The sequence below is a fragment of the Symphalangus syndactylus genome, chromosome 4 (genome assembly GCF_028878055.3).
Source record: "Symphalangus syndactylus isolate Jambi chromosome 4, NHGRI_mSymSyn1-v2.1_pri, whole genome shotgun sequence".
Taxonomy (NCBI): domain Eukaryota; kingdom Metazoa; phylum Chordata; class Mammalia; order Primates; family Hylobatidae; genus Symphalangus; species Symphalangus syndactylus.
In genome coordinates, this window is record NC_072426.2 from 126861704 (window position 1) to 126887628 (window position 25925).

General features: G+C 40.6%; 1 protein-coding gene across 9 annotated transcripts in view; it reads left to right on the forward strand.

Annotated features, from left to right (window-relative positions):
* TMEM131L (transmembrane 131 like) overlaps nt 1–25925 on the forward strand; it is a 171502-nt gene that overhangs the window by 77322 nt on the left and 68255 nt on the right. For all 9 annotated transcript variants that reach the window (XM_055276159.2, XM_063638290.1, XM_055276164.2 and 6 more), the window contains 4 exons: nt 6929–6997; nt 12590–12713; nt 13798–13914; nt 15078–15188. In XM_055276159.2, the coding sequence (XP_055132134.1) occupies nt 6929–6997; nt 12590–12713; nt 13798–13914; nt 15078–15188 (421 nt within the window). The remainder of the gene's footprint in view (nt 1–6928; nt 6998–12589; nt 12714–13797; nt 13915–15077; nt 15189–25925) is intronic.

Here is a 25925-nt window from a genome sequence, read left to right on the forward strand (position 1 = left end):
ATTGTGCAGCTTAGGCCATTTGTTTTTCAAGCAAGGCCCTGAAGCTCAGTGCCTTGCCTCAGTTCATAGGCGTTTCCAGGCAGTGAGAGCCTGGGGAAGGCCGCCGCCTGGAGTAACCAATCTGATTGTTGGCATGCATCGGTATAGACACCCCCCAGGCTGGGACTTTTTATATCTGTGCAGGGATCGATTTGAAGTCCAGCTGCATAATGGAAAACTACTGAATTCCTCTAAGGTCCCAGGAGGTAGCAGCTGAGTCTTAGAAATACCTGTCTCCTGCTCAGAGGAAGATGGTGGTTGACTAAGTATCCCATTAGACACACTGTTTAGAAGAAAAGGACCAAGGAGATTAATGCAGGGATCTCTGCCGTTATGGAGTCTCCAGGTCTCTTCCAGCATTTCCAGCTGTGGGATCTCTCATTTCTTTGAATAATGAGAACAGCCCAATAAGTGTCTCATTAGCATAACATGTCATTCCTTGAGCACTTCAGAGTCTTGACACAATAACATTATTCTGGTTACTGTGGTCTACTTAGTTAACCTTTCTTGAGGCAGAGGGGGTTTGTGAAATGGATGGGAAACCTTTCTGCTTGTCCATGCAACCTTTTGCCGACATCCAGCGGCTAAAGCCATTGTTGCTGTGGCCATAAGGTTTTTGTTTTTCAAACACCCGCTGTCCTTTCAGGTGTTGGAAGAGTTTGCATCTCAAAGACAGCTAGCTAGATGTGGGGGCATCAAGAGATGGATGAAACCCAGTTCACTGAGGAATATGGAAACCCAGACAGTTCAGTCCTCGCTGTAGGTGCTCACTGTTGTGTCTCAGATCCCTGTTAGGAGGTGAAGCTATTTTTCAGTTGTTCGAAAGGACAGGCCCTCTTCTGAAAAACTGTGGTGTTCTCCAGGAGCTGAGTAAACCCTTAGGAATAAGGCCAGCACACATCCACAGCACGTCACCTGGGGAAGTGTCTGCTGAGTTTCCCTCGCTTCCCTCCTCATGGGGCCAGCAAAGCCTTCCTGGGTAGCTGCTGTGGGGCCCAGGCTGCCCTCTGCCTTGGGCTGGCCCTCTTCCCTTATCCCTCACACCGGCTTCCCTGCCTCACTCTCCTCACTCAACCCCCAGAGCCAGCAGGTCAGCTTGCGAGTGCACTTTCTGTGCTCAGTTCTCCAAGGTGGTCCACGCTATCTTCACTCCTGCCATTGGCCTTACTGGAAGCAGCCTCTGTTCAGTGTCCCTCCATGGTAGCTGCTCATTGAGGCCCACTCAGATAGCCCCATTCTCTAAAGGCTTTGCTGAGTTTCTCAGGTGGGTTTTCCCTCTTCTGTTTTTGGACTCTCCTGATCTCTGGGTTTTGATCATGGGCATATGAGGCAGTCCAGCCTCCTGGATGGTAAGCCTGAGGGGAGCATCTTCCTGGAGCTGACCACCTGCCTCCGTGCAGCTGAGCCTTATTAAATTGCCAAGAGCTTTGAGGTGGGGTCAGCAGTCTCTGGCCCTGCCTCTCACTCTGGGGAGATGGAGCTTTGTCTTTGAAATGACGTGTTTTGGTTGGATAACATTTGTGAACAGCTGGAACAGTTGGTTACAGCCAACTCATTTCCATGTCTAAGTTACTGGACTCATTTTTTAAAGTGTGTCTGATATCAGCAGACAGATTTAATTTTCCTAGGAGTAAGAAATCTGGCCATCTACATGCTTTTGAAGGATCTTGGAGTCATCCAATGCAGCTTGCTCATTTTGCTGAAGAAGAAACTGAATCCCTGTGTCACATTGGTGTTCACGTCACACTAGGACCTGACCCAGCATCTTCTAATTTCCAGTGAAATTTCTCTTGTATCAGCCACTTTTTCAAACCGTTTCTTTTTCTTTCTTTTTTTTTTTTTTTTTGAGACAGAGTCTCGCTCTATTGCCCAGGCTGGAGTGCAGTGGTGCGATCTTGACTCACTGAAAGCTCTGCCTCCCGGATTCACGCCATTCTCCTGCCTCAGCCTCCTGAGTGGGACTACAGGCGCCCGCCACCACGCCCAGCTAATTTTTTGTATTTTTAGTAGAGACGGGGTTTCACCGTGTTAGCCAGGATGGTCTCGATCTCCTGACCTCGTGATCCGCCCACCTCGGCCTCCCAAAGTGCTGGGATTACAGGCATGAGCTACCGTGCCAGGCCCAAACTGTTTCTTTGTTGTATGTCTGTAGAAAAAAATGTGGCCAAAGTTTTTAAAAAGATTGTTTTCTTTTAAAAGATAAAAAAGGCCAGGTAAAATCTTAGGCAAAGATCAATGTTTTTTCAAAATAAGACATGTGGAAATCCTTGTCTACAGGTCCTGCTGCTGAGAAAGCTCAGCTCTTTGCAGACGGTCTTTAAAATAAGGACTAAGAGTGTGTGGAACAGGATCTGTATCAACAAGAGCTCAGACACTGCAGATGGCTCTTGCCTTTATTTCTTATCCTCGTGCCTTTCTCCTGTTATAGAAGCAAAATGGCCCCTTTTATGTGTTGCCGAGGCTGGAGTGCAGAGGTGTGGTCATTGCTCCCTGCAGCTTTGAACTCCAGGGCTCAAGGGATCTTCCACCTCAGCCTCCCCAGTAGTCGGGACTACCAGCGTGTGCCACTGAGCCCAGCTAATATATATATTATATATATAGTAATAGAGATGAGGTCTCACCGTATTGCCCAGGCTGGTCTCGAACTCCTAGACTTGAGCAATCCTCCCACCCTGTCCTCTTAAAGTACTGGGATTACAGGTGTGAGCCACTGCACCCGGTCCATTTTTCTCTTAACTAGGAGCTTTTTTTTTTTTTTTTTTTTTTAACAATTATCTTACAGATGGAGAAGGGGTGAAAATTAGAAATATGTAGCATAAATTTATAATTGATTTCTACAAGATACATGTAATTATTTGGTGCCAAGTTGTGGGGACTCCTAAGAGTAAAAGAGGCCAGGTGGTCTTTGACATAAATGAATCATTATTACTAAGGGTGAAACATGAGAAGGGTGAAATGTGAAATGCTGACTTTTGCAAGAAAGGAGGAAAAAGGAAATTTTATCTTTTATTGCTATAGTTCTTGAGATTTAAGTTATTTCTTTGAAGTGAACTTTGGCATTTCAAACAGGATATAATTTCTTGGCACTGATATTTGAGGATAATTGTTCATGTCTGTAGCTGACTAAATTTTAGCAGTTTGTTCTCTCCCACACTCCCCCAGTTTTTTAACAAATATTTGAGCCAGGCGCAGTGGCTCATGCCTGTAATCCCAGCACTCTGGGAGGCCGAGGTGGGCAGATCACCTGAGGTTGGGAGTTTGAGACCAGCCTGACCAACACGGAGAAACCCCATCTCTGTTAAAAATACAAAATTAGCTAGACCTAATGGCGCATGCCTGTAAACCCAGCTACTTGTGGGGCTGAGGCAGGGGAATCATTTGAACCCGGGAGGTGGAGGTTGCAGTGAGCCGAGATCACGCCATTGCACTCCAGCCTGGGCAACAAGAGTGAAACTCTGTCTCAAAAAACAAACAAATATTTGAAACATATGCATGTGTAAGTACTCTCCAGATCATTACCTATGTCTGAAATAGTTTTACCTGTAAGCGCTTTTAAATTTATATACTGACGTTAAAACTCCTTATAACTTAATATAGTATTTTTCAAGCTGTAAAATCAATTAAGCTGAAATCAGCCAATGAGAAAAATAACTTATTTTATGACTGTTAGAGAAAAAAAAATTGGCATGGTTTTATTTCTCTATTTGGGATCAAAATAGAGTTTTCTTTGAAGTTAGAGACACTCTGGCTATTTCTACCATATTACTCTAGGTTTGGCCCTAAATGTCTGATTTTTACTGGGTATGTAAAACTTTCTTTTTTTTTTTTTTTTTTTTTTGAGACAGAGTCTTGCTCTGTCACCCAGGCTGGAGTGCAGTGGCACCATCTCGGCTCACTGCAAGCTCCGCCTCCCGGGTTCACGCCATTCTCCTGCCTCAGCCTCTCCGAGTAGCTGGGACTACAGGCGCCCGCCACCATGCCCGGCTAATTTTTTTTTGTATTTTTAGTAGAGACGGGGTTTCACCGTGGTCTTGATCTCCTGACCTCGTGATCCGCCCGCCTCGGCCTCCCAAAGTGCTGGGATTACAAGCGTGAGCCACCGCGCCCGGCCTGTAAAACTTTCTAATTGTGGAATTTAAAAACCTCTATCAGAATATGAGACAGCCCAAGTTTATATTTCATTTATTCTATAATATTCAGAGCTAATTATTACCATCCCGTTTGGGACTTTTAATTCCAGAGGTCGATGTTGAGTTTAAGCTCAATCAGCTTCTCCATTTGTTCTCTTTGCTTTTCTTATTAGATGAGGGTCATCCTCTTAGTAATATGAGCTAATATTTATTGACCTTAATGAAGCCTTTGCTTCATATCTGGCACATCATTTTATCTCATCCTGTTATTTCATTTTATTCTCATGATAACTATGGGGTAGATCGTTTCCATTTTACAGAGAATAAGGTTAGGACTTGAGAGCGGTTAAGTGACTGATACTCTCAGGGCTGGAAGGTGATGGCCATGGGCCTGGAGTGCTCTGCTTCCCAAGCCCTCATCAGCAGGCCAGACTGCACCGGTTCCTTGGATAAGTCATACAATGCCTGGACTTGACACAGGGCTCATGTTTCCTACTTCCACAGATCTGGATTGGAATTTGGGCTCTGCCTTTTAGTAGCTATGTGACCTTGGGTGAATTACTTAAATCCTCCAAACCTCATCTGTTCATGTGGAAGTTGTGTAAAATCTGTTGGCAAATTCACTTTTCAGTGCACAAGACAGGAAGAAGACTGTCATTAATTACTTTATCCTATGCAGTAGCCTGACTTTTCTCAAGATTATTTTTGGTACATGAAGTTGCCAGTTTTTTTTTTTTTTTCTGCTTCTGAAATACTGAGCCTGGCCAGCTCTGTCTGGAGTGGGGTCCCTGTGGTGGACCTGCTGTGGGCACCTCTTCACCTTCGTTACCACCTGTGGTTCTTCACATCATTACCGGAGGCAACTTCTCCGCAAGCCAGTTGTAGAATTAGTGCTGGCCTTTTAGGGTTTGAGTAAATAGCATACCTCTTCTCTGACCGTGTTCAAAACAAGTGAAGAGATTGACAAGAATTAGGCAGATGGAGCCCAAGGCATCACTTTATTTATTTTTTTATTTTTTGAGACGGAGTCTCGCTCTGTCGCCAAGGCTGGATGGAGTGCAGTGGCGCGATCTTGGCTCACTGCAAGCTCTGCGTCCTGGGTTCATGCTATTCTCCTGCCTCAGCCTCCCGAGTAGCTGGGACTACAGGTGCCCACCAACACGCCTGGATAATTTTTGTATTTTTAGTAGAGACGAGGTTTCACTGTGTTAGCCAGGATGGTCTTGATCTCCTGACCTTGTGATACGCCCGCCTCAGCCTCCCAAAGTGCTGGGATTACAGGCGTGAGCCACCGCGTCTGGCGGCATCGCTTTATTATTAATACAGCTGGTGCTGGAGATAGAATAAAGGGGGTACAGACTATAATGGAGAGAGGATAGAGAAGGAGAAGCTTAGATAAAGGCAGAAAGTGAAGGGAGGAAGAAAAGATTGCAACTAGATTCTTCCTGTGAGACTTTGGAAGGGTTCTCGGGTCTCTGCATTGTTTGTACCTTCAAGAAAAATGGGTCCTTGGAGAGAGAGTTGCTGAAAGGTCACAAAGCCTATTGGCCAGCAGGTTTAAAAGTCAAATTTCCACTCCTGGACCAGCCTTTGAACCAGCTTGGTTGATGGCTGCTGGGTGGGAGGAGAAAATGGGAAAATTCTATTTACTTATTTATTTTTGAGTCAGGTCTCAAAAATGGCCTTGCTCTGTCACCCAGTCTGGAGTGCAGTGATACTATCCTAGCTTATTGCAAGCTCAAACTCCTGGGCTCAAGCAATCCTCCTGCCTCAGCCTCCAGAGTAGCTGGGACTACAGGCGCATGCCACCATGCCTGGCTAATTTTTAAAATTTTTTAGTAGACATAGGGTCTCACTGTGTTGTCCAGGCTGCTCTCAAACTCCTGGACTCAAGTGATCTGCCTGCCTTGGCCTCAAAGTGCTGGAATTACAGGCATGAGCCACCGCCTCTGGCCAAAAACATTCTATTTTGGAAAGCTTGTTCCAGTCTTTGAAAACAGTTGTTCGTGTTACCTTTAGGAGCTTCTTCAGTTAAACCTCTTTAGATTAATACGGCTTTTAAAATGTCATATAGAAGTTGACAGTTTTTTGATACTCATATGTATATTTTGTATTTTATGTTTTTAAGTATGTTTATATGTCATGTATCTTTATTATGGTTTTCTTTTACATGTTTTTAAAAATGTTTTGATATGTTTTTCTGCTATATTGATTTGTGCCTTTTGACTGTGAAGGAAAATGAAATCATAGTGATGATTAATAACTGAAATGTGACCTGCCATGTGAGATTCTGTATGATTGTTATCAGGCTTGTGATGGTTGCAGCCTCACCAGCTATGCGACACTGTCCTTGCCTTGTTATAAGAAGTCTTAACAAAGTCAGAGGCCACAGTCCCCTCCCCCAGGCCAACTTTACTTGTATGTCATTTCCTGATTTAGGGTTTATGAAAATAGCCATGTCATTCAAATTCACCGAGAAATGAAGGCTATTACAAATTAAATCCATCTCTATTTCTGTCTGAATGCTTAAAAAATCTGTACATTTGATATGAAGTTCTGCTAACCATAATCTTAAATTATCTTAAGGTTTACAACTCTAGAATTATACCAGACTTCTAATAGTTCAATTTTATCATTTAAAATCTATAAGGGAGTAAAATTATGTGTCATGCATTGAGAGTCATTAGTCTAAGTACATTATATCTCAGCATTTAAATGTTAAAACTACAACAAAATCAATCTCTCTTTTCTTTTTTTAGCTTCTCGGACAAACTATTTAGTGGAAAAGGCTTACATTTTCAGCCATCAGTTTTAGATTTTGGAATACAGTAAGTATCTTTTCTTTATAATTAAAACTCATTTTATTGATACTGTTTATTTTCAGGATTTTTTTACATATATGTACAATGTTAAATTTTAGGTATATTGATAATATGAAGGGATATTGATCCTGGGACTTAAGAGAAATATTTTTGTGAAAAGGAGAGTACAAGAATTGTTTCAGCCCTTTCTTTAATTTTTTTTTTTTTTTTTTTTTTGAGACAGAGTCTTGCTCTGTCCATCAGGCTGGAGTGCAGTGGCGTGATCTCTGCTCACTGCAGGCTCTGCCTTCCAGGTTTACACCATTCTCCTGCCTCAGCCTCCCGAGTAGCTGGGACTACAGGCACCCGCCACCACGCCCGGCTAATTTTTTGTATTTTTAGTAGAGACGGGGTTTCAGTGTGTTCGCCAGGATGGTCTTGATCTCCTGACTTCGTGATCCGCCCGCCTCGGCCTCCCAAAGTGCTGGGATTACAGGCGTGAGCCACCACACCTGGCCTTCTTTAATTTTTAATAAGTATACCTTTTAATATTTTATAGTGATTGGAATTTAATAAGAAGTCAATGTTGTTTTTCCCAAAACAAATCTGGTTATTTTATAATGAAAAACTCTAAATATTAATGGTCTCTGAATTTTTGTACACTAGATTCATTTACTCACTTGGTTTTACTTCTTGCTGTGCCTTCTGGATTCAAAATTGCACCATGCGTACAGTTGTTAGGATTAAGACTTTGGAGACTCAAGATGGGGAAGGCAGTGCATAAACTGTAATGACTTTACAGTATCTTGTAAAGAACCGCAAGGCGAAGACAGTGTGATCTGAGTATCAGTTGAGGGCCTAACTTGGGAACCTGGAAAAATTAAGGAAGGTGACACTGTGGAGAGAAGGCAACATAAGGACTCTTGTTGTCTGTGATAAAGTTTGAATCTTCAAGTGTTAAGCTTCCTGGTTGCAGAATATAGCTGCATTGAAAAGATAGAACTTCTAATTAGTAGTTTCAACAGCGAGAGGTAAAAGCGCTGCTTGTTTCCAGGGCTGGCAAACAACACTTCAATTTCATGAAGAGCCTTTTGAGTGACAAGCAAAGTTTTGTGAATGAAATAACCATGGCCATAGGAGAGCATCTGGGCTGGGTTAGGGTGGGCTCCTGGTGTGCCCTCCTTTATGCATTTATGCATCTGGATTACTTGCTTTACATTCCTTTCTAATCATCAAAATGTTAGAGCTGCAGTGAAGGAGAAAGAACTTGGAATTTTTTTTTTTGTTTGTTTGTTTTTGAGACGGAGTCTTGCACTGTCACCTAGGCTGGAGAGCAGGGGTGCAGTCTCGGCTCACTGCAGCCTCCGCCTGTTGGGTTCAAACGATTCTCCTGCCTCAGCCTCCTGAATAGCTGGGACTACGGGCGCCCTCTACCATGCCTGTAATTTTTGTATTTTTAGTAGAGACAATGTTTTGCCATGTTGGCCAGGCTAGTCTCAAACTCCTGACCTCAAGTGATACACCCTCCTTGGCCTCCCAGAGTGCTGGGATTACAGGCATGAGCCACTGCACCCAGCCTGAACTTGGAATTTAAAAGGACCATGTTAAGCTTTTTAGAAAAAGATTCTATAAAGGGAAGAAGAGAAAACTGGGAGTTTGCTGACTTTATAAAATTCTAGGTATCTGCTTTTTTGATTTTTTATATTTTTACTCTTATGTAAAGAAAGTTTAATAGAAGCTGAATGTTTAGTAGTTTAGTTGATAATATAAATAAGCTGAATTTATCGTAACCTCATCGATTTTAAATTGAGAGGGTGCTATACTTTTGTGAAAAATCTTTATTGTGAGGCTGAGCGCAGTGGCTCACACCTGTAATCCCAGCACTCTGGGAGCCCGGGGTAGGTGGATCACTTGAGCTCAGGAGTTCGAGACCAGCCTGGCCAACATGGCAAAAACCCTGACTCTAATAAAAATACAAAAATTAGCCAGACATGGTGGTGAGCATCTGTAATCCCAGTTACTTGGGAGGTTGAGGCACAAGAGTTGCTTGAGCCTGAGAGGCAGAGGTTGCAGTGAGCCAAGATCATCATGCCACTGAGTTCCAGCCTGGGTGACAGAGGGAGACTCTGTCTCAAAAAAAAAAAGTCTTTATTGTGAAAAGAAATTTTGATTCAGGACCTACTTTAAAAGAATATATGTTATAGATTGGTAGATACAATAATAGTAGCAGTAAGTATAGCTATTAGGATAATAATTCCAGTTCATAGGATCCTGGCTGTCTAAAATATTTACTCTTCAGTAACGTAAAAAAATCCTATAGTCGATTCACATGGGGGTATGTTTACAGTTGTCCCTCGTTATCCACATGGCATTGGATCCAGGACCCCCATGGATACCAAAAGCTAAGGATGCTCAAGTCCTTGGCATAGTATTTACATACAACTTCCCATATACTTTAGATTATCTGTAGAGGCCGGGCATGGTGGTTTATTCCTGTAATCCCAGCACTTTGGGAGACTGAGGCAGAAGGATCACTTGAGGCCAGGAGTTCAAGACCAGCCTGGGCAACACTGTGAGACCCTGTCTCTATAAAAATTTTTATAAAAATTAGCTAAGCATGGTGGTGCACACCTGTACTTCCAGCTACTCATGAGGCTGAAGCAGGAGGATCACTTGAGTCCAGGAGTTCAAGGTTACTGTGAGCTATGATAATGCCACTGCACTCCAGCCTGGATGACAGAGTGAGACCCTGTTTCAAAAAAACAAAAACAAACAAAAAACTCTAGTTTACTTATAATGACTAATACAGTGTAAATACTGTGTAAATAGTTATACTGTTATCTCTTTTTTTTGGTATTGTTATTTATTTTTTTATTTTTCCCTCAAACACTTTCAATCAAGGTTGGTTGAATCTGCAGATATGGAGAGCCGACTGTATATGATACACTTTTGTTAATTAGCAATATACATTAATCTCTGGTCCTAATAGCTAGACGCATGCTGAGAGAATGCTGAAAGTCTTTGATTTGAAAGGATTTCTGACTTTTAGATGAATCATCTTTGGAGGACTTAGTTACATTTATATAATACTTTATGGTTCCCAAAGTGTAATCATGTCCGTTGTCATTTGAATTTTATATCAGTCCAGTGAAGACAGGCATTATCTGAGTCTGTGTGTATCGTTTTCAAATATCTCTGTGTTTGAGCATGTACTACAAATGTTTTCATACATTTGTTGCTGAGAAGGAATGCAGTTTGTTCAAGGTCATTTCACTAGAAGTCGTAGAATAAATCTTCTGATTTCTAAGAGCTCTCATAATGCTATTTTTCTTGTTAGTGAGATCTGGAATATGATTATGAGAATTAGTCATTTTGCTGAAGTTAAAAAAAAAAAAAACTCAGAACAAACTTTAGCCTAAATTAGAACACATTTAAGATTAGTTGAGTTTTACCTTATGTCTGACAAATGGTTTAATATATAGACATTAGAGTAAAACTTTAGCCTGAGGGTTCTCCTCCTGATTTCTTCACTGTCCCAGTTCAGCTTTTGCTATGGTTTATTTTGCTGTTGGCCTTGAGCAAATCCCAACCCTCTTCATAGCTTTGATTTTCCTGGGGGGTTGTAAAATCGGGCTCTTGTTACTTGGTTGCCTTCTGCCTACTTCTTAGGGCTTATGTGAAGGGTTAATATTCTGCTGGTCCTAAGATAAAAAGTGCTAATCATTCCTAGAGATTTTAATCATTCTTTTGTAGTGTTAAATTAACAGAGTATCTTCCAGTTGTCACTAGTGAAGGAAATTTATATCCTCATAACAGTTTTAAAAATAGAATCTAAAAAATAGAATAAAAATAGCACAGTGGTGACTAGGCTTCAGCTGGCATTCTCTGTTAGGTCTGGAGAGATTTCTGGTGGTGCAGTCACTGGCTCTGTAGCGTTGCTGTTTTGCATTCTTATTTTCTCACGTATTTCTCTGATAGACATTTGTATTCTTAGAAACCTTGTATTTCAATTATGTAAATGGGATATAAAGCTTTAAGGATAAGTATTAATAACTTTGATGATTGATATTATTTACTTAAAACCAAAAACCACAGAAGTCCTTATTTATTTAATTTTAATTGTGGGAAGAAAGGCAGATACGAGCCCACTGCTCTGAGGTAAGGCTTTTCTGAAGTGACCCTTTATGTGTATGGTAGTGTTGAACATTTTTTTAAAAAATGATATTACTTAAGAACACTTTGAAAAATCAGGATTTTAATCACATTGATGTGGTATTTTATTTGTAATGGGATGTGAAGAACTATGTTTTGAAATACACATTGGATATATTAAACCTTTTGTTAAGACTAGTGATTAAAAGTGAGGGTGAAAGCCAAAAGAAAAATTCCAAGGATTTGATGGTAGTAATATAGTATTTTGGAAATCATTGTATATAAGAGAAGCAACATCCATTTCATTTTTCCTGAAGGATACATTTTTAATATCAAAGATTTTACCTAATTTTACCTAATTCATTCATTATGCTGATATTTTTATAATTTTATTCCAATTATAGATATAATTCATTCAGCTTAAATTAGAATATAATTTTATTTCTAGGCCATTCGAATGACAGCTGTATATTTGGCTCTCTCTGCCACTGAGGCTATTAAAACTGAAGAAATGACTAGTGAAATTTTTGCTGGCTCTCTGTTCATTGCAACATAATTGAATGAGACTGAATTTGGTCTTGAGCAGTAGGAATCAGTTAAGTGATTAGAGGGAGCGTTGTAGGTGGCTCCAGGTAGGTGGGCCTGAGCCCAGCTCCTTTCCTCTTGGCAATTCCTTTATCAGAGCCAAGACATTGTAGGTGGAGAGTGCTGCCGAAAAGAATTAGTATCAAGCCCTTCATGAATTAGTGTATTTGCCACAGAGCAGGGATTCTTACTCTGAGGTTTGTGGAAGGTTTTGAAGCTGTGTATGAAACTTTTTGTAAGTGTATGTTTGTGGAGGGAGGAGCCAGAGCTTTCATCAGAGTTTTTGGAAAGGCTCATAATTTAATGGATGAGAACCTCTACTGCAAAGTGCTGCAGGATTTTCAGTTTTCTCAAAAGAATGGCCTTTAGCCATAATTAAGTTTTCCTAAGATCTAATAAAATAACATCTCTTTGTGAGTTGAAAATACCTCCCCAAAAAGTCTCTTACTCAGAAAACATAACCCTAAGCAAAATTGGGTTTTTCTATGAGTACGGTTTCTCACCTAAACATATTTTCATTTGAATTAGAGCCTCGGGTCCGAGAAGTGCCAGTGAGCGTCTACATGTGTTTTGTTTTGTTTTGTTTTTGCAAGCATTTTAATGGCCTAGATGGGTTAAATTTTTCTAACACTGAAACCAATGGAGTGCTACTGTGGGTTGGTCTAAGCCTTATAAAATAAAGTTGTTTTTTGTTGTATGACTTTTGACTTGTGAATTGAATGCTTTATTACCAACACGATTGGATAATTTAACTTTGTGATGAACAGCAACAGCTTTCTGGGTTTAAAAATATGTGTGTATATATATAATAATACATATATATGTATGGTAATATTTATAACCACACAATACATTGATTTTTCTCTTTGTTTCTCCTCCTAGGTTCCTGGGACATCCTGCAGCAAAGATTCTCCATGCTTACAACCCTAGTAGGGACAGCGAGGTTGTGGTGAATTCAGTGTTTGCAGCTGCTGGACATTTCCATGTGCCGCCCGTTCCCTGCAGGGTGGGTGTTGATGGACTCCTGGAAACTATGCCGTGGCAGGCTGCCAGGTTTTCTTGCTTTCTTTGGCCTGAAGTTTTTACTTTCTGCTCCCTGTCTCCCCCTTTTTCTGCTACCCAAACCTTTTCCTTCTGTGTGTTTACCTTAGCATTTACTTTTCCAGTTGCTCATTTTTATAATTTTGGTGGCTTTTGATATCTACTGGGGCCGGGGGAGGTGGGGGGTTGGGGGAGAGTTTGAAGACTCTCAGCTGTGTAGTAATGTATATATATTTAACATGGCTCTATTGTGACTAAAGAAAGTTTGTATTACTTGTCTTGAATGACTACAAACTCCGAGGCATTTAGTAACTAATACAAGTTTATAGTTGAGACCTCTTCCATCTCTCAAGCCTACTAGGAAATTTAGGTCTCCTTTCTAAATGCAGAACTGCAAGGTATAGTGAATGGCTCCTTGTAAAGCTGATTGGCACCATAACACAGGGCTCAAACTTAGTCTTCTCATAGTTTTAATTTCAGTGATCTTTAACGTTTAGTGAAGATCCTAATTGCTAGTAGGCTTTTATTTATTTTGCTTACTATGTCTGCCTGATATTATGTACTTAAAAAAAAAAAACAGCTGGGACTAAGGATGTGTTGTAAGGGGAAGCCCAATATTTGGTTTATGACAGTCTGTCTGGGTAAACGTTGTTCCTGATTTTTATTACATATCTACATGTTTGCACGTTGGTTATTGTCTATATTTAAGTAGAGATAGAACTGTGTTAGCTAAAGACAGTTGGACCTGTGGGGGTGGAAGAGGAGGGGAAGGAAAGATGTGAGACTCACAGCTCCAGTCTAAAGCGAAAGGATTCATCCTAAGTCAGTGGTAATATTTGCTATATCCTCTTAGATATAGGAAATATCTAAGAGCAGATAATTGGATGCTGATCAGTTTGGGGATTCTTATGGATTCATGATACTGATAAATCAAGGGTGCACGATATACAAATGTCTGTTAACAGAAATTGTCAAAAAAAGAAAGTCTGTGAAAGACAGTTTATCAAAGGAGGCCATTCCAAATGGCTGATTGTGGACCTTTCTTTCAGGTAATTCCAGCAATGGGGAAAACTTCCTTCAGAATTATTTTCTTACCTACTGAAGAAGGAAGCATTGAAAGTTCCTTATTTATTAATACCTCTTCGTATGGAGTCCTTTCCTATCATGTGAGTAACTTTTTCCTTTTGTCACATACTTTGGTGACTTAACTGTAGGGGTGTGTGTGTATATTTTTAAAAAGACTTTTGGAAATGTCACCTGGTTTATGTCGGTAAAATACAAGACTGTTAGTGATGTTAAAATCGTCAGCGTTCACCGTTTTCTGCCTGACATGCCACAGTTGGCTGGCTTTCCTACTGATGACAGAGCTATAGTCCTACTGTGGATCTTTGGAGGATACCAGAACAAAGCAAAGCAATCTGTCACAGTTTCCCATCATAAAATACAGAAGGCTTTCAAAACTCATGGCTCTCACCCCACGGGCGTTCAGAAGGAGGCGCTCTAAGGACAGTCTCTAGTGATTTTGCCTACCTTCCCTCCTTGGCTCAGGAATATTTCTGATGAGGAGACATTGATTGTGTGCTCGGAGGCTGGTTCCGAGGGAGCTCACTATTCATATCAAGGTACCAGGAAGGGAGCTTGAAGAATCTTGTTGCTATTCTCAGAAATAGGAATCTTTACCTTAAATGGTACCTGATATGGCATTTAACAAGATGTGGCATCAAGTAATTTAAGTTCCAAGATCAGTAATTTTTGTGGTTGTTTCTTACTGGATTCCATTAAAGAGGTCCCATATCAGAAGAGTTGCCTACTTGTGAACAGATTTGCTATAGTGAGGAATATTCAGCTTAAATACAGCATTCTAATCTGTTTCATTTTTTATTTTTTGAGACAGGGTCTCACTTTGTTGCCCAGGCTGGAGTGCAGTAGTGTGATCTTAGCTCACGGCAACCGCCTCCCAGGCACAAGCGATTCTCCTGCCTCAGCCTCCCACCACTGCCTGGCTAATTTTTGTATTTTTAGCAGAAACAGGCTTTCACCATGTTGGCCAGGCTGATCTCAAACTCCTGTCCTCAAATGATCCACCTCCCTGGGCCTCCCAAAGTGTTGGGATTATAGGCGTGAGCCACCGTGCTCAGCCGGCATTCTGTATTTCTGAAACATTAATTGTGTTTTTTTGTAGACAAAGATAAATAAAATAATTGGATTAGTAGAGTCTTGAAGGCCATGCTGATGAATACAGATTTCCTTTGGAGACGTGCTTTAGCATTATGGCAAATGTGTTTTAAAACTCTAACAGAGGTGCAATTCTCTCTCTCTTTTTCTGCAGGTGTCTGGAATTGGCACTCGTAGAATCTCTACAGAAGGGTCTTCAAAGCACCTACCAAATGCTTATTTTCTGCTTCCAAAGGTCCAGAGCATTCAGCTATCTCAAATGCAGGTCATTTTAATAGATTTACTTTGAATGCTGGTGGCCACCAAACTTTGTAACCTTCTCAGAATTGGTTATTTTACTATTTTCTGCTTTTTGAAAAAATTATATAGAAATAATATACATATATAAAATATCAGTGGATTCCACGTAACTTCTTTTTAATGGCTATGGAGTTCACAGTGTTGATATTCCAGAGTTTGCTTAATCTTACTGTTGGTCTTTTGAAATGTTTCTTGTTTTTCACTGTTATTACCATTAGGCCATATGCCTATTTTATAAGTTTCTTTAATTTTCCTTCTGAATCCTCTGTTTCCTTGGGGCATGTTTCATAAAGAGGAGAGATACTTTAGTTAAAGACTGTGAACCATTTTGTAGAGCTTGTTAAATCTTACCAGCTTGCTTTTCAGGGAGGCAGCCCCCATGGTCACGAGTAATAACAGGCCCCTAAGGATGTCCTGCTTCTAGCCCTGCCCGGATGGGGCTTGGTGGGAAGAACTATTTCTGATGTTGTAGTAGATGTATAACGATAAGTTTAAATTCTTTTAATATACATTTCATGAGTCATTTTATAGGGTTGGCTGCTTTTTCCCTTTGATTATCCATATTTCCTTGTAACTGGATAATTTTATAATTGAGAAAAGCTCTTGCAGTGAGCCGAGATAGCGCCATTGCACTCCAGCCTGGGCGACAGAGTGAGACTCCGTCTCAAAAAAAAAAAAAAAAAAATTGAGAAAAGCTCTTGAAACTTACCTCTTCTTTCTGATTGGTAAATAAAGAACATTGCTTAGAATTTGTAGTCAGTACCATTAGTACCTGGGGCTTTCATTCATTCAGCACTTTTCCTGAGCCTCTACTTTGTGCCAGGCCTTGGTCTAGAGTTTGTATCTGCATAGAGCCTACATTCCAGTTGGGGAGAAAAACCAAATTAATTTACCTCTAGGGTTATATCTGGGATCTTTATCACCAAGTACATAATTCTTAGGGATTTTAAATAGTATTTTTATTTTTATAAACCTGAAAAGCCCCTCCTTGCAGAATTTTAAGGAAGACTTCTTTTAATTTGCAAATTTATATTTGGTTTAAATCCTAAAACCAGGGGGGGATGTGTTGAAGGGTTTTAAGCAGGAGACTGATACTGATGTGCTGTGGCTTGCATTTTTGGAGGGCCAGATGCCTCATCAGTGGAGATCTAAATATTGGAATAGAGACAGGTATTCAGAATACCTTAGTTACTGGGGGTTAATGTAAGGATAAGTGGAATGAAGGGAGAGAGGAAACTGACTCTGTAGGTCTCCTAGAGAGCTAGAACAGCATACCCATTCTCTCATCCCCCTGGCCTGGCAGATCCTATGTACTTCTCATGGTGCCTCCTGCCCTTTACCACACCCAGGGCATCCTCATCTCTCTGATGGCCAACTGATAGTATCCCATTAACTGCCAGGATCTACTTTAGTCCCTTCCTACCTCTTTCCCAAAAATTCAAGTTGGACCACATTAGTCCCCTGCTTGAAACCCTTCAGTGCATTCCCGTAGGTCTTATAATTTAAACCAAATCCCGCTTATAGCTATAAGGCCTGCGTGGTCTGGCTGCTGTCTCTCTTCAGCCCCATTGCTCACCACCTGTTCTTAGTCTCTAGCTCATGGCCACAAGAGCCTTCCCCCGCTCACTTGTGCAGTGCCATTTTCCCACCTGCCACAGGTCCCTTGTGTCTGCAATGTTCTCAACCTCCACCTCCAACTTTTCTCCAAATTAACCCTTATTTCATCCTTCCTTTTTCAACTCGCGCTTGAGCTCTTCAGGGACTTTTGCCTCTCTCCCCATCCTAATTTCTGCTCCCATACTTATCTAGACTTCGCTCCCATACTTATATCCATTAAATAATCACATGCCCACATGATGCAATCGCTTCACCATTCTTTCCATCACCCATGGAATGGAAGCTGCATGAAAACAGGGACCATCTGATTGGGCTTCCCGTTGTACTCCCTGCACCTCACCTGGGAAGCAGTGGTTGAGTGGAGTTTTGGCCCGAGGTAGCTCTGGGGCTGTCCTCACAGGCCACATCTCTGTCTCTCCCTGCACTGTAGCCTGCTTTGGCAGTGCCTTGGCTTTTCTTGGTCTTTGTTTCTGCTTCAGAAGATACCAAGCTCTGTTTTTTTTCTTTTTTGTGTTTTTAAAATGTATTTTGTAAACAGTGTTATGAAATATAATTCACATACCACAAATCTGCCCACTTAAAGTATACCATCCGTTTTAGTATATCCAGGTTGTGGAGCCCTCACGATCACTGTCTAATTTTAGAACATTTTCATTGCTGCAGTCTCTTATTTTCTGTCTCTAAAGATTTGTCTATTTTGAACATCTTATATAAATGAAATGTATGGTCTTTTGTGATTGGCATCTTTCCCTTAGCATGTTTTCAGTTTCATCCATGTATTTCATTCCTTTTTATTGCAAGTAATACACATTGTAGGACATGCCACATTTTGCCTAACCATTCATCATCAGTTGGTGGACATTTTCGTTGTTTCTACTCTGGCTATTATGAATAATGTTGCTATGAACATTCTTGTGTAAGTTTGTGTGGACATATCTTTCATATCTTTTCTCTTAGGTGTATACTTAGGAGTGGAATTTTGCTGGGTCATATGGTAATTCCATGTTTAACATTTTGAAGAACTGTAAAACTGTTTTCTAAAGTGGTTTCATCATTTTACAATCCCACTAGCAATGAGGATTCCAGTCTTCTACAACTTTGCCAACACTTGTCTTCCATTTTTGTTTGTTTTTTTAAATAGCCATCTTACTGGGCATGAAGTGGTGTCTCATGTGGTTTTGAGTTGCGTTTTTGTAATGAATAATGACATTGAGCATGTTTTCATGTGCTCAGTGGCCATTTTATATCGTCTTTGGGGAAGTGGCTGTTCATATCCTTTGCACATTTTAAAATTGTGTTTGTCTTTTTATTGTTGAGTAGTAAATGTATTAAATTCTGGACATTGGACCTTTATCAGGTACATGGTTTGCAAATATTTTCTCCCTTTCTGTAGGTTGTCTTTTCATTTTCTTGATGATGCCCTTTTAAGTACAAAAGATTTAAATTTTGATGAAGTCAAGTTTTTCTGTTTTTCTTTTTTCACTTTATGATTTTAATATTATATCTAAAAAGGCCTAATGTTATGAAGCTTTACTCCTATGTTTTCTTCTAAAGTTTTATAGTTTACATTTAGGTTTATGACGCATCCTGACTTTAAGTTTTAGCATATGGTGTGAGGAAGGGATTCATTTTCATTCTTTTGCATGTAGATGTCTGGTAGTTCCAGTACCATTTGTTGAAAAGACAGTTCTTTGTACATTGAATTGTCTTGGTATCCTTGTTGACCTCTCATCTGTGGCCCCATACCTGGCTGTAGATTCTCTCCTTCATTTTTCATTTATCCTAGGATCTGTGAGTTTAGTTAAGTCACTTTCTAAGGCTGCTCCTTTTGCCCATAGTTCTCTCCCATTAGTCAAAAATAGTTATTGAACATTATTTATTGAGTGTTCCAGTAAATGATAGGGCCATGAACACACACAGTGTCCCTACTCTTGTGGTGTTACGGTATAAAATACTTCAGAGTTTGTAGATGAAACTTAATTTATTTTTCTAGCTGGTCTTTTGTTAGAAACCAGTATTTAAAAATCTGCATATCAAAAAAACTTCTTAAAAGGCAGTTACGTTAATATCTTTCACTTTTACTGTGATTTAGAAAAATAAATTTTAAAGTTTTTTTTTTTTTTTTTTTTTTTTTTTTTGAGACAGAGTCTTGCTCTATTGCCTAGGCTGGAGTGCAGTGGTGCAATCTCAGCTCACTGCAACCTCCGCCTCCTAGGTTCAAGCAATTCTGCTGCCTCAGCCTCCTGAGTAGCTGGGACTACAGGCATGCACCACTAAGCCCAGCTAATTTTTGTATTTTTAGTAGAGACAGGGTTTCACCATGTTGATCAGGCTGGTCTTGAACTCCTGACCTCGTGATCCGCCTATCTTGGCCTCCTAAAGTGCTTGGAATTACAGGCGTGAGCCACCGCACCCAGCCTAAAGTATTTTTTAAGGCTTGCTATACCTAAAAACAAAAACTTAAAAAATTTAAACCTAAGAAATAATTGTGGCATTCCTCTAGAAGAAAAAAATCTTGACTATAATATTTCTGCATCTAAATTGCATACGTTATGTGAGTTATTTGTTGTATTTTAAGTGGCTGTAAAGTTGTCAACTGTTCTTAGAAAGGAATGTCTTTATTTTGATATTCTACTGGTTTTACGTTTTTTACTCTCTGCCTGTTGTCAAGAGCCCGTTGTCCAGGGTTGGGGACTTAGTGGATTCAGGAGGTCAGACTCCCTCAAAGAGGATAAGAGGGTGTGGAAGGTACCAAAGGCATAATTGCCTCTTCTCCAGTATAGAGCTAGAAACTATATCTGATAGAAAGCTAAGCAAGAAGGTTTAGACAGAAATATGTCATCAGCTTTTCTTTAACTTGTTCCCTTAGTGCCATGTGAAGAGAAAATAACTCTGGTTTAGGAATAAAATTTGAAATTGAGAGAAGAAATACAGTTGTTTTATGTATGTCAATTGAATCATTATGAAAAAGAAAACTGAGACTAAGATGATAGTAGTAATTTAAAAGTATTTTCACTGAGACAATAGGGCCATATAATTTTTAGATTTTTGTATGTGAGTGGGTAAAAAGAACAGGCTGATTATATGTTTTGGGTCTGCCTTACATATGGGTCTAAATATGGATTTTAGTGTAATTCATTGAATATTTAAAAAATTATCTGGCTTCAGCATAGGCAGAGGGTAGAAAGGCATGTACCCAAGGATCCCTGCACATAAATAGTCTGGAAGGTGAAGGTTCCAAAATTTGCAGTTACTGCTTGACTCGTCCATCTGTGAAATGCTGATCAGAGAAGGAAAAGCAGCAGGAATATTTTATAAAACTGTGGAGCATGGATTGTAAAATGGGAGATGTGCTTGATGTGGTATGTTGAGGACACATAATTCAAATAGCATTTAAAAGATCGTTATGAGTTATCTGTTGCAAAACTTGAAATTTGGGTTGCCAGAATAATCTCAGAAGGTAACAGATGTTTTGCTGCTGCAAACTTAGCAAAATTCAATCATGAGAAAGGAAAGCGGTGAGAAAACGGATATGTACCCTTTTTTTTTTTTTTTTTTGAGACAGGGTCTCGCTCTGTCACCCAGGCTGGAGTACAGTGTTACTGTCTCAGCTCACTGTGACTTCAGCCTCCTGGGCTCGAGCCATCCTTCTGCTTCAGCCTCCCAAGTAGGTGAGATCACAGGCGCATGCCACCACGCCTGGCTAATTTTTGTATTTTTTGTAGAAACAGGGTTTCGCCATGTTGCCCTGCCTGGTCTCAAACTCTTGGACTCATTGATCCACCCACCTCAGCTTTTCAAAGTGCTGGGATTACAGGTGTAAACCACCACGCCTGGCCTGGATGTGCGATTTTGTGTGCAGCGTTGTGATATACGCGAACCATGTGTGGTATTTCTCTTCACATTTATTACAACACTGCACACAAAGGTATGCATTCAGTTTTTCTTATTGCTCCCAATTCATGTGCTGAGTTGAATCCTCAATGCAATAGTATTAAGAGGTGGGGCCCTTGCGAGGTGACCAGGTCATGAGGAAGGGGCCTTCATGAATAGGATTGGTACCTTTAATAAAAGAGTCCTGGCCAGATGCGTTGGCTCACACCTGTAATCCCAGCACTTTGGGAGGCCGAGGTGGGCAGATCACCTGAGGTCAGGAGTTCAAGACCAGCCTGGCCAACATGGTGAAACCCCGTCTCTACTAAAAATACAAAAATTAGCTGTGTGTGGTGATGCGTGCCTGTAATCCTAGCTACTGGGGAGGGTGAGGCAGGAGAATTGCTTGAATCCGGGAGGCGGAGGTTGCAGTCAGCCGAGCTCATCTTATTGTACTCCAGCCTGGGAGACAAGAGCAAAACTCCATCTCAAAAAAAAAAAAGAAAGGCCCAAGGGGGCTTGTTTGCCCCTTCTGCCATTTGAGGACATAGATGGCACATAGCAGGTGCCATTTAGGAGGAACCAGCCCTCACTAGAATCTCTTGGTACCTTGATCCTGGACTTCCCAGAACTGTGAGCAATAAATTTCTGTTGTTTGTAAACTACCTAGTTTGAGGCATTTTTTTATGGTTGACCGTGTGGACCAAGATAATAGGAAAACATGGAGTTAAGATTGCTTTTTTAAACCTTTTCTTTTGGTCCTTCTTTTTTATTGTTTTGACCTTCATGCAGAGAGAATTCCTAGCGAGGAAAGTCACTGTCATGGTGGGTCTGAATGACAGGCTGAGGCTCTCCTCCTTTTGTTGCATTCTTCTTGTTATTTGTCACTTGGGTTTTCTTCCAGTCATTCTCTTTCTGCTCCAGTTCACATGTCACTCTGCTGCTGGTGATGTCATCTTACACAAAACTGGTTGTTAATTCCCTGGCCACTGGATTAGCTGAGCCCTCTCTTGTTTACAGGATAAAGTCCAAGCTCCTTTGCTTGGCATATAAGGTCCTTGATAACCTGGGACCAGCTTTTCCCTCCAGGCTCAGAGCTTCTACCCCTCTTTTCTGAACTCTGGCCCCACAGACCTTTCATCATTCCCAGAACATGCCATCCCTTTTCCGCAAGCTCTCTTAGCCTCATAAGCTTGTATCCCATTCTAATTATTCTTCTAATTCCATCCTTCAAGACCCAGTTCAGATATCGCCTCTCTGACACCTCTCCAGGTTCCCAGGCAGCCTGTGCTCGAGGTCTACATGCCACTTGGTCCACGCCCTGCCTTAATGCTTAGAGTCTCGGATGTCTCTCTCCTGCTCTTCCATGAAGCTCTGCAGGAGGGACAGGGCCTGCTTTTTCATTATTATAATCTCTATCAATTTCGTGTTTAGTGCATTGAGGACTCCCAGAGTTTTTAATAGATAAATGAGTCAATGGGCATCTGAGTTGAGATCCCCAAATAGCATATCTACTAGTCATAACATCCAAGATTTGTATAACTTCACCTTTTCACCACATCAACCAGTTTGACCTTCAGCAGATTTACTACCAGGGCAGGTGGTATTATTCTTATTTTAGAAATTATAGAATGGACTTAGAGTTTAAGTTACTTGGTGAAGATTGAGAGTAGAGCCAGTGAATAATTATTAACTTTGTGTAATTTTTGTAATTAGGGCACATTTTGGTCCTTGGCAATGCCAGCTCAGTATGCTTTAAATTTTTCCCAAATTTAATAAATGCTGTATTGATTTTCATATCTATTGCTTTAGTAATCCATGATCCAGAAAAGATAAATGCAAATACAGTGTTCTCTGAAGCATTTTTATTATGGCAAAAAAGAAGATGCAACTTAAAGTCCCAACAGTAGAAAAAGGATTTTGTAAATTTAAGTATATCAACATAGTAGAATATTAAGTAGTTCTTTTAATTATAATATGATACCTATTTGGGAATGTGTGACAAGTATTAAAATTAGACTACAGTTGTAACTAAATATATAGTGGGGTTTATGTTGTGTTAGGCTCATGAGAAGGCAAGAAATTTTATTATTTAAATGTTTTCTCCAGTAATGTATTGGATTCAAGCCATTGAGATTTGGGGAGTGTTTCAGTGACTTATTTGGGCAAAACAGAATATTTAAAATTGGCATTGTCTCAGAATCTGGCATTTAGGATCATTAGCCGTATACTTTGTCTGAAAGATTGAAAAGAACTTAAATTATTATTATTGGAATCATTGTAAATAATGTCATTGTTAAAAATGTGATTATAAGATAATGTGGGAAACTTTTTTTTTTTTTTTGAGACAGAGTCTCACTCTGTCGCCCAGGCTGGAGTGCAGTGGCGCAATCTTGGCTCACTGCAAGCTTCACCTCCCGGGTTCATGCCATTCTCCTGCCTCAGCCTCCCGAGTAGCTGGGACCACAGGCGCCCGCCAGCACGCCCGGATAATTTTTTGTATTTTTAGTAGAGACGGGGTTTCACCGTATTAGCCAAGATGGTCTTGATCTCCTGACCTCGTGATCCTCCTGCCTCAGCCTCCCAGAGTGCCAGGGTTACAGGCGTGAGCCACCGTGCCCGGCTGAAACTTGGTTTTAAAGTTAGAGGAAAACCCTGACACAGAGTTCTGCCAAGTAAAGGTAGTTTTGTCTTTGTGTGTGTGTGTGTGTGTGTGTGTGTGTGTGTGTCTCAACATAGTATCAAATTATTGAATTGTCTAAGAGATTTGCTCTTAACGATATTCTGGGATTATCAGAAGGTATAATGTGATTATAAGAAAACATGGGAAACCCAGAGAAATGAAACATTAGAAATAAACTTTAAGACCACAGTCATACTTGGCAATGATCATCGTAATTAATAGTTGGTTGTCTCCTTGCAGTATTTTTTCTAAGTTTATGTGTGGATGAGGGATTTTCTCCCCTACCATGGCAACATGTTGCTGGATTGTGTACAGGAGAGATTATCTCTGGATATTCTGTGTGATATCTAATACATTTCAGACCAAGACTTCCTCACCTTTTAAAACTGGCACAGCCCTTGCTTTCAGTGTGTGGTGTCAAACCCTTGTGCCCGCCTGCCAGGGACAGGTGCTGGGCAAAGGTTGCGGTCCCGGGCTGCCTGCAGCATGGCACCTGCTAGATTCGGCCTGGGGGTGGGTGCCCCAAGTTGTTACCTGCTACTTGCCTTCTAAGGTGCTGACCCTGTCAATTAACATGGCAATCTAGAAGGGAAGCTGTAAAATCAGCGTAAGGAGGAGAACGTGGAAAGCCTTTCAATCACAGTTTGATGAGGAAATGGAAAGGGGCACATTTCTCACTAACAAGTTACAAAATACCTGATCTAGGATTTGAAGATGGAAAAAGAACAGAGAAAGGTTAAGGGTCTTTAGAGCTGTCCCATTTTCCTGATAGTCTTACATAATTAATTAAATGGAATAAGCAGTATTGTGATAGCTGAGAATTCCTACAAATACCTGTGTAAACATAACGTATTTAGTAACATTTTGTTGTAGTTTTAGCAGTGCACCAAGATGTAACCGTGTTTTGTTGTTTGATATAACACCTGGAGTTTTTTTGTCCTACCTCCAAGAGGATTAAGGAGCACGGCACAAAGGTGAGGTTAGAGTGAAAGTTTAGTTTAATAAGTGAAAGAAGAAAGCTAGATTTTTTCCTCCAGGCTGTTTTTTTTTTTTTTTTTTGAGACAGACTTTTGCTCTTGTCACCCAGGCTGGAGTGCAATGGCACGATCTCGGCTCACTGCAACCTCCGCCTCCAGGGTTCAAGCTATTCTCCTGCCTCAGCCTCCCGAGTAGCTAGCTGGGATTACAGGCACGCGCCACCACGCCAAGCTAATTTTTGTATTTTTAGTAGAGATGGGGTTTCACCACATTGGCCTGGCTGGTCTCGAACGTCTGACCTCAGGTGATCCTACTGCCTGGGCCTCCCAAAGTGCTGGGATTACAGGTGTGAGCCACCATGCCCGGCCCCCAGGCTGCTTTTTATGTTATGTGGGAATAAGGCACTAACCCTTGAACTGGGGGCTCTCTGGAAATCCTTCCCTTGCTATCTACCTAAGGTAAGCTAGCACTCCTTTCAGTTTCCTTGAGTGATAAAAGTTGTTTGATCTTTTTTTTACATAGAAATGATAGGCTGTCAATCTCTGGAAAATGATTATATGTTAAGGGGAAATTAAGTGATATACATTTACTTATCTACCTACTTCTGAATATAGCTTTTTTTGTGTTTTTTTTTTAAAAGGAATTGCTTAAACTTCTAAAAATTTTCTTAAGTTTCAAGTGAGAATGCTTCTGTGGAATGGGAACTTGGGAAGGGGAGAGGTAGAGGAGGGTTGGTGACTGGAAGAAAGGAGGGGCGCGTCGTGAAGACTCTAGAAAGAATACCAAGATGTGTGAGTAGGGGTGTTCTCCCTCCCCTCACTTTTGTTTCAGACTCAGTGGAGTCTCTTCACGCTCCGTCTTCCTCCTTGTTTGCTGCTTTAAAATCTCGGCTTTCTTGGCTACTGTGAGGACACAGTTTCCTAATCCCTCTTTTAACTCAATGTTTACCTTGTCTCTCTTTATTTTTTTTGCCTCCCAGGAGAATTGACTAGTTCCTTACTAAAATCCCTAAGAGATCCCTGTTGTAGCAGCTATAATACTCAAAAGCTTTTGTTTTTATGAATTTTTCTGTACTAGATATAACCCCTTAAGAGCAAGAATCATGCCCTAATCTTTGTTTTCCTATTGCCTAGCATAGAGTCTGGCAATATAACATGTAGTAAATAAATGATTGATAATTGGATAAGTGAATCTTAAAAAGGAAAACATTATAATAAGCTATTTATGAAGACATGACATACAGACTTTCCTTTGACTTCCTTCATTTATTCTATTAGAGTACTTTAGAAACTTTTGTTAGAAGACTTAGAGATACCTAATAAATAACACCTGTCTTCCTGACCAAGTTCTGAATCATTGGATATTTAAGAATCTGGAGTTAGAGAACTAAAACCGGCTTTGTATTACTGATAAGACATATTCTCCTGTATCAGCTAGGGTAAGAGAGCCAGGAGTTACTAACTCCTCCCCTAGGGTAGACTTTGGGGTGTGGCCCACTGGAGGGGAAGTTTGGGTCTGAAGGACAGATGCTTCCCAAAGGGTAGAGAGGAG